This window comes from Synchiropus splendidus, chromosome 2 (genome assembly GCF_027744825.2).
Source record: "Synchiropus splendidus isolate RoL2022-P1 chromosome 2, RoL_Sspl_1.0, whole genome shotgun sequence".
Lineage (NCBI taxonomy): Eukaryota > Metazoa > Chordata > Actinopteri > Syngnathiformes > Callionymidae > Synchiropus > Synchiropus splendidus.
Window position 1 is genome coordinate 26,847,486 of NC_071335.1, and position 9,160 is coordinate 26,856,645.

Here is a 9,160-nt window from a genome sequence, read left to right on the forward strand (position 1 = left end):
CCATGTGTTGACTGCAGACTTAATATAACCACACAAAGCCTCTTTCTTTCTCTTCTATCGGAGGAAAATGCTGAAGAGGGAGACGGAGATTTACCGCAGTTATGTCACTTGTTTACTTGCTGCTCTCAGCAGCTGCAGCAGCAGGGGAACCTGGAGGATGGAAATCATCACTTTATAGGACGTCCCGTTGTGTTGGTGAATGATAGCCAGAGGAAAACCTTCAACTGAGAGGGTTCTTTCTCTCGACACGGCTCCCAGTTCCCAGGCCGCCGGCTCACAACGTGGCCTCGCTGCTGAAGAATAAACAGAAGCCGCCTGTAACCAAAACAGGCGCATGATCTCCACAACAGAGAGGCGTGCGCAGCATCACAGAGGACACAGTTTGACTTGAGCTTCGTCTCTGTTTCTGTTAAATGTGTTTGTCACTCCGCTGATGTCAACATCTGTCCACTTCAGTGGAGGTGCTGGTCATATATCAGTGGGATGGTTGATGGTCTGAAACCCTCTCCTGGAGAGGGTCCTGGCGATCACAAAGAGACGGTGTTTGGGAGACTGAGACCGAGCCACTGCCTGCTCTGAAGGACACCTTGGATCAGGACAAACACGTGGTCCATTGGTCATCTGATCTTTTTCAATCGCCAGTTCCTTTATATGGTGCATGTCTCTGGTGTGTGTTTTGAATTCTGGCCTGGTGATTTTCATATATTTTTTCTGAATATGTGAAAACCTTGATGTGTTTTTCTTGGACTTTATGAGTCCATTTCAGCTGCACGAGACCTTGAAACCACACTGACACTAGTTACACATGTTTCAAACCATTTCGGCGAATAACTCTCAAGTTAGTACTGTGTGTCTCAGTGACGTCTCCTGCTGGCCAGTGAATAAACTGCTTCTACTTTTATTTAGTATTGATACTCCACCTGGCATAGTAGAATAATTATTCACAAATGTATTTCTCCTTCACATTTATAAAAGAGGTCTTGCCCTTTGTTTTTCTATGACAAAAGAATCAATACAATATTTATATATTCATATTCATACTTGCTATTTTTATTGACTACTTCTACGACTACTTCGAATGAGAATAGCATGTATATATATATGCTATTCTCATAATATATATATATATATATATATATATATATATATATATATATATATATATATATATGCTATTCTCATTCGATATATATATATATCAAACGCAAAGGATTTAAAAGTTTAAATTACTGTATAAGATTTTGGAAAAATTCATATATATATATATATATATATATATATATATATATCTCGTTTTGTCAAACGATATATAATCGATGTATCTGTATGTAATTTATTTGTTTATTTGTGCATCTTCCTGATGAGTGTTTATCTCATATTTATTTATTTTTGGACATATAGTTTTGTTTTTGGAAACCGGAGGCCTCAGACTGAAATTTCGTTGCCATAATATAGTGATATGTTTTCGTGCAATGACAATAAAGAAAGTCGAAGTATCTGCGCACGCGCCCAGAGAACCGGAAGTGACGTCAAAATGGCGTCCTCCACTCGCCGGTTCACAACATGCCTCTTCTCAGCGTCAGGTGTGTTTAAACACCCACGTTTGGCGGTTTCATCCCTCAGACATGCCGGGGCATGTACAGCGACGATCGTTCACTCTCCCCGGGGGCAGACGGCGGCCCCCCGGAGCCCCTGGAGATCCCGAAGCCCCGTGACATTGGGCTCGCTGGCAGGTAGAGTCTTGCGTCATCTAACTTTCAGGCCCTTTAACTCGGTCAAAAGGCTTGAAAGTGTCAAGCTATCACAGTTTAAAACTCATGGAATGAATGTGTGTCAGTGTTTGTAGTCGCCTTGCGTCATATTACGTCAGTCGCGAATGTGCATTCAGTGTAAACAGCATTGGCGTGTTGCATTTTTATTCCAGTAGCTCGTTCATAAATGGCTTCAAATACGGTGAAAACAACCCTGTTTATGCTCAGTCTCGCGTGTCGTCTGCAGCCGCGAGCCGCCCGCACATCTTCACCAGCCGCTGCTTTCACACGAGCAAGAGGCTTGAAAACAAGCAGGACTTCTATGAAGTGTTGGGTGTTGACCGCAAGGCCACGCAGAAGGACATCAAGAAGGCCTACTTTGAGGTTTGTCCTCCTCCAAACTCCTGATGAACAAATAAAGATTCATCCAAAGGTTCTGTGGAAACATTGTTTTTATGTCCTCCACTCTCTTCAGCTGGCCAAAAAGTACCATCCAGATTCCAACCCGTCCGACCCAGATGCCAAAGAGAAGTTTGCCATGCTGTCCGAGGCCTACGAGGTGATAAAACGCTCCAGTGACACGTCTGTTGTTTGATTTCCCCTCAGACCACGAGCTTGTTTTGCAGGTTTTGAGTAACGAAGTGAAGAGGAAGGAGTACGACACCTACGGGGCGGGAGGCTTCGACCCGAACCGAGCCGGGGCCGGGCAGCAGCAGTACTACAGAGCTGGAAGTGCTAACCTGGACCCTGAGGAGCTGTTCAGGAAGATCTTTGGAGACTTCAGAGGCGCCCATGGCTTTGGAGACTTCAGCAGCATGTTTGAAGAGAGACCTGAGGTACGAGAACTGCTTATGTCTCATCGTCCTGAAGGCACAGCGAGCCCGCTACACAGAGTAGCACAAGGCTCTGCTCTGTCAGAGAGCTTGAGCCTCTGTTTACACGACATGTTGGACGCTAATATTAGCCACTGTTAGCTCCCGACTCAGTACAACGGCGGCATGGTATTCAGCGTCAGAACCTCTGAGGAGCAGACACTCATCCAGTGTTCTGAGTCACAACAACAGTGATAGCTGCTAGTTGGAGATGTTTTGAAAAGTGGATAAATGCATAAGAACAATCGCTCACGCTCAACCTGAGACAGAGGTGATGAAAACAAGCGCTCCTTGTCATACATCACCCTGCAGAGACGCAGGAGGAGCGCTATGTTGTGGAAGTTTTATAATTTAACCAGTGACTTCTCTCATGATCTCATGACTAAAAAAATAACTTGGAGTGTGAAAGGACTTCTTACAACATCCGAACCACAGAAAAATCTATGCGTCCCAGTCCAGTGGCAGCTCTAAACATTGTCTCGTCTCCTCTGTTCTGTAAACCCAGACCTTACAGACTGGAGTTTCTACAGAGAAACATCTAACCTACATGATGAAGGTCAAATATAACTGTCAAATGAGTGTTTGCATTTTACACTTTGTTTTATTGTAGACCATTGTTCAATAACGTTTGAAACTTCAATTATGCAAACCATAAAATCGGTAAATAATCAAGATTATGATCGTTTTTGCCATAATCGACCAGCCTCATTTGAACATGACCATGATTGATGTTTTCTTTACTTAAAACGTCCCTTCTTGTCTTGTCTCTCCAAGTTTGTGATGGAGCTCACATTCTCCGAAGCGGCCAAGGGGGTCAACAAGGACCTGTCCATTAGCATCGACGATACCTGCCCCAGGTGTGACGGCAAAGGCAACGAGCCGGGGACAAAGGTCTCACACTGTCATTACTGCAACGGCACCGGTGTGGTGAGTGGGTTTGCTCCGTCGGCCAGTGAGTCAGTCATGCACCGCTGAGTGATCCCTCTTCATCCGTGCAGGAGTCAGTCAACACGGGTCCCATCTTGATGCGCACGACGTGTCGGCGCTGCGGCGGCAGAGGCTCCTTCGTGAACACACACTGCGTGGCCTGTCGCGGCACGGGCCAGTTGAAGAAGAGGCAGGCGGTGAGCGTCCCGGTGCCGGCAGGTAGGTCACGTTCCTGCAGCCTCTGTTTGACTCCGAAAGAATGGATGACATTTCATGAAGCTTCAGCAGGTGGCGCTCTCGGCTTTAAAATAATGTGGGGATTCATTAGGATACTGAGAGCGCCATCTAGTGGGCTCCGAACGTGACGCTTCAACACAGCCCTTTAAATATGCTAACGTCCATCTGATGGCCTCCATCCTCTTTCTCAGGGGTGGAGAACGGTCAGACGGTGTCGATGCCGGTGGGAAACAAGGAGATCCTCATCACCTTTCGGGTAGGTCACCAGTGCTGTCTGGCCGTTGGTAATTCACAGACTTCACGCCTGGATGCCTTCAGGTCCAGAGCAGCCCAGTGTTCCGGCGAAGCGGCATCGACATCCACTCAGACGTGAACATCTCGGTGGCGCAGGCTATTCTGGGCGGCACGACGTCGGCTCAGGGACTCTATCAGAACATCAGCATCGTGGTGAGTCAGCGGAGGGGGAAGTGTTCTTCTGAGTCTGAGTCTGAGTCTGAGTGGGACGTGAGCGGGAAGGAGTGTTGTTTTTGGCACCATGTGAATCCGGTTTACTGACGTCACGGTTTTAGTCGATGAAAAGTCTGAGCATTTGAGTCTGAATCATCCGTGATCATCCTTCTGTTTTAGTTATTATCGTGAATGCACTTGGCCTAGAAACTCTGCCAAAAGCTCAAAAGTCATCCTCTGTCACCCTTAAAAGCAGATCAGAGCCAAGTAGTATTGTTGGGCCACAAAGAGCCCAAGATTTGCCAAAAATCTAAAAGTTAGAGTCAGCAATAAGCTGGCTGGAGTGGAGCAGAGCAGGCGAAATCTGGTCATGTTCGAGTTTCTAAAGTGGCCGAACGGTGGGACGCAGAAACATGAAAAGCTCCGCTTTTGTAGTCACGCTTGTCCTCTCTCAAAAAATGTGCTCAGAATTACAGTAGCACTTTCCGAATTTGCGCAAGGTAAAAACCCGTTTTCGCTCACACTTCATAATTTCAAAAATCTTTTTTTTTTTATCTGAGACAGACAAAAACAATGTTAATAAAGTTGGAAGTTGATCTTTATTACTTTCTTTTTTCTTCTCTTTATTGTTAAGAAGGATGCAATGTTGTGCAGAGTTGTACTTATAATAATTTTATCGACAAATGATACTGTTTACTGAGGCGGTGGTTACTGTGGTTGGGGGGCGTGAAACATTTCTTCCTGGGGAGAACAGAAAATAACTGAGAAGTACTGGGTTATAGTCGCATGGTCAGCATTTCCCTCACGTCCTCCTTCCATGTTCAAGCTTCTTTGACAATACAACAGAATAAACCAGACTGAAGGAAGATGATTTTTCAGATGTTCATAGCAGGATCCATGATTTGACTCTGTGGTGGCGGCGCCTCTGAATGTGAGCTCGATCTATGGCTTGGTTCATCTGCTTCTCAGATTCCTGCCAGCTGCCAGGCCGATCAGGTGATCCGGCTGCAGGGGAAAGGGATCCGCCGAATGAACAACTTCGGCTACGGCGACCACTTCGTCCACCTCAAGATCAAAGTGCCCAGGTGCGTCTCTCCAGGTTGCGTCTGAACTGAACCACCTCGCTGACTCGGATGACTTGTGCCGGCAGGAAGCTGACACAGAGACAGCGCTCGCTGATGCTCAGCTACGCTGAAGATGAGACGGACGTGGCGGGGACCGTCGCCGGAGTCAAGCCCTCTTCAGGTTAGTCTGCTGACTCAGCGAGGACAAAAGCTTTGTATCCTCACCGGAACAAACGCAGCCGCAGCAGTGTGTCACCAGAAATGAATATGGGCCGCTCCGGTCTCCCACGTCCCCAGACGTCTTAAACGTTGTCAGGTGCTGATGCAGGTTCTGTCCAGGAGGTGGCGCCACCGGCTCCAGTCAGAAGTCCAGCAGCTCCGAGGAGAAACAAGAGGAGCAGAAGGAGGAGGGCGGCTTCTTCTCCAAGCTGAAGAAGATGTTCAGCTGAGACCTGAGGTGGGAGCACAGTCGTGGAACAAAGTCTCAATAGAGTGTTTAACGTCGAAATCCCAGTTGGAACTGAAGATATGAGCAGGCAGTAAAGTGGAAGTCCAATCTAGTTTGGTCCAGTTAAATCACCAAAAAGGATGTTTCAAAGTTGGAGATAATGAGAAGAACTTTATTACTAACGCTGTTGGTTAAGTTCAAAGAGAATATGCTTCATAAAACGTGATTTCAGCTCACACAAATCTTGGATTCCATCCAATGAATTATCTCATACAGTATATTCCGATGAAGTGGTGCATTCAGGTGCGTCGTAATTCTCTTGTAGCGCCATTAAACAAATATGTTGAGTTCAGGGGCAAGGTTTTCTTTAATTCAGCTTTGACAGGGTTCGACTTCCGCAGCATTTTCATGCTTTTTATGTCCCATTTCTTGTGCACTTGAACGCATTGGGAGCGTGTCAGTATTCAAACTGGAGGCTCGTTGGACGGTTCAAAACAGAATTGTGCAACCACTGCTCTTCACAGTGCCTTGTTTTAGCTGCGCTTTTTCCTTAATACTTCAGCTTTAAAATACTGTTCTCTTCAGCAATAGAATATCACATACATAGCAAAGCGTAATCCGACCCCCTTAAAGTGTTGTGTCATGAAGCAAATCTCCTCCTGTGCATCTTGTCACCAGGTGGGGGCGTCGCCACATGCTTTCTCCATGACCCAAGGTCCTGAGCCAGGTGTCGGGAACGAAGGAGTCCCAGCGTTACATCCGCCCTCTCTGCTTCAGCAGCACGCCTCACATTTACACAGCTGGGACTCAGAGTTGTGGAGCCCGAAAACCACGACGCCTTCTGCAATGAGGTGCGGAGAGAAGTACAGGAAACACGCTCAGATGGAGCTGCACGTTTTTCATGTGAGGATGAAGGAGCGACGGCTTCGTGACGACTTCAGTGGGAGGATTCATGGAAAACTCTTGTCTTCAGCGACTTCAGCTGCTAACAAACAACACACCCGGCCCCATGCTAGTGACCTTGGAAATGAAATTATGCATTTCTGTACATATTTATTTTATCTTGAAGTCACAGTTTATTGTCCTGCTCGGCATTGAAATAACTTTATTTAAAAGCCTCTGGTTTCGCCGTTTTTATTGTCACTGCAGTGACTCGTTTTGAACACTAAGCAGCGCTCTTTACTCGCTCGTGAATCACTGGCGCCACTTGAGTTTCATCAATCGGTAGTTATGTCTATAATTGTGGCACTTTATCGATAAATAAACATATGTACATGGCGCGTTCGTTCGCGCTTCGCAAGAGGAGCGATTAGTTCTGCCAAATCTGCGCGCGCGCGCTGCGGCTCAATAAGACAAACACATGTTTACATAACTACTTCCTGCGCTAATCGCGTCTGGAATTCACTGGATTAAAAGTCGCCTGCGTGGCTCCGACGCTAATCAGTCTCAGTGGACTGTGTCTTATGCTCGTTATCACGATTTCTATGATCATAACTGGATTAGATGCGGAGAAAAACAGAGAGTTCTGAACAGAGCTGGCAGGCAGAGTTCGGCCTGGGGGCCGTTTGCGGCCGATGCCTGTATTTGCGTGGCCCTTTTGACGTCAGACTAAAACTACAACTGATGTGTTGTAAGTTTTCTGCCTTTTTCTGTTCTTTCTTTTAGTCACCACCACTACATCAGCCGAAGTATGGCATGTTCTTGTTCAAAGACTAAAATCTTCTTCTTTTCAATGGCCATTTTTGTGTGTTTTTCTTGTTGCTCAAAGTAAAGGAATATTGAAAATCTATTTGGAAATAAATTCCCTTTTTATCTGGAATGTCTGGTCCATAGTTTTGTTGATTTATATTCAAATTGAATGCATATGAAATGAAATATTTCAATCGGTTTGTATTTACACTTCTTGCATTTCATCTTTTTAGGTTCATATTTTTCCTTGTTAAGTCTGTGTTTTTGATATTTGTCCGTCACGTTTTGTAGCCATCGCTGTCCTTCTTTTGATGGTGATGTCAGAAATATTCTCAGGACTGTTGAGGGGGTTGACAGAGATTCTGTGAGTGGTGGAGCAAAGAAGTTTGTAACTGAATCAATACCATGGTTGAGCTGATCGGACTGTATCTGGACCTCCGTAGATCCAGCTACTTTTCTACTCGTTTGAGACATTTAGCCAAACTTAAACGTGGAATATGCTTTTTTTTTCCATGACAGTCCACTTTTGGGACCTTGCTTTTCTTCATTTCCTTCGCTCTGGGGTGAAGCACAGATCTACGTGTCTTGGTTATCTCATGAGGTAAAGGTTATCTTGAGATAAAAATGATCACAAGACAAAAAAAAATAAAGTCTGTGAGTCATCACAAGTTTCTTTTTCTAGATTTTCAATGCATTCATATATCGGCATAATAAAAAATATTGATAAACTGTAAATCACTCAATACTGTTCTAAAAGGGGCTACATTCAGGACATGTCGTAGTCGAGTGTGAGTCCTTGGCTGGCGAGTGTGTTTGTGTGCGATTACTGTTGTCTGTATGAACATTTACTGTGGGAGAGGAGAGCAAGCTCACAATCCTAACTGAACTCCTGAAGCTGTATCATTGGCTGGGTTGGTGTGTGTATATGTCAATGATGGTCCTCACTACCAGAGGGAGACAAACGTGTGTGTGTGTGTGTGTGTGTGTACTTCTATCTTTGTGAGAACCTGTATGAGTTTTCAATCACCAGAGTGAGGACATTTTGTCCGGTCCTCACTATGTCAAGCCTCATTTTGAGGGTTAAAACTACAAAATAATAAGGTTATTATAATTGGATTTTAGTTTGGTTCAGAGTAAAGGTTAAGTTTAGCCATTTGTTTTAGATGGTTAGGTTTAAGGGGAGAGGCTGGGGAAAGGGTTATATCAGTGTATGTCAGTGACAGTCCTCACTATGATAGGAAACCAAACGCGTGTGTGTGTGTGTGTGTCGATGGTGAGTGAACATGGAAGCAACAAAAAACCTGGAGTTACACAGTGAAATGTGTCGCTAGAATGTCTTAATAACACTCCAAAAAGCCCGGAAAGCTATTTTAAAAGTCCATGTCTCTGTGCTTTTCTTCAGTCCCAGGTCTTCTCTTGTCTCCAAAAGACATGGAGGGTGTTTTTTTGACACTTTGAGCTGTAAAAAGCGACAAGTTTGGCCTTGTCCTGAACAAAAGGGGAGGCATGAGGCGCTAAAAGTCGAGTGGCCTCCACAAAGAGCCCTGACATGATGAAGAGACGCCCGACTCTCTCCGGCACAATTCAAGAACAGACTGGTCATAATGAGGCGAGTGTCTGTCTGTCAATCACACGTGACTGACAGCCGGTCGCCACGGGCAACTGGGAACGGCCAGGAAGCATCGCCGCGCGATAAGAAAGAACTTAAAAGTCCTGGCTGGTAAT

The 9,160-nt window shown here is 45.4% G+C and overlaps 1 protein-coding gene across 1 annotated transcript; it reads left to right on the top strand.

Moving 5' to 3' along the window:
• The first annotated feature begins 1,533 nt into the window (after positions 1-1,533).
• Positions 1,534-7,909, top strand: LOC128753940 (dnaJ homolog subfamily A member 3, mitochondrial-like). The gene is made up of 12 exons (XM_053856179.1): positions 1,534-1,733; positions 1,999-2,135; positions 2,227-2,310; positions 2,378-2,587; positions 3,398-3,550; positions 3,622-3,769; positions 3,979-4,043; positions 4,106-4,234; positions 5,204-5,319; positions 5,385-5,479; positions 5,638-5,755; positions 6,425-7,909. The coding sequence occupies exons 1-11, from the start codon at positions 1,535-1,537 to the stop codon at positions 5,745-5,747; spliced, it is 1,446 nt and encodes a 481-aa protein (XP_053712154.1). The 5' UTR covers position 1,534; the 3' UTR covers positions 5,748-5,755; positions 6,425-7,909.
• Positions 7,910-9,160: the final 1,251 nt, after the last annotated feature.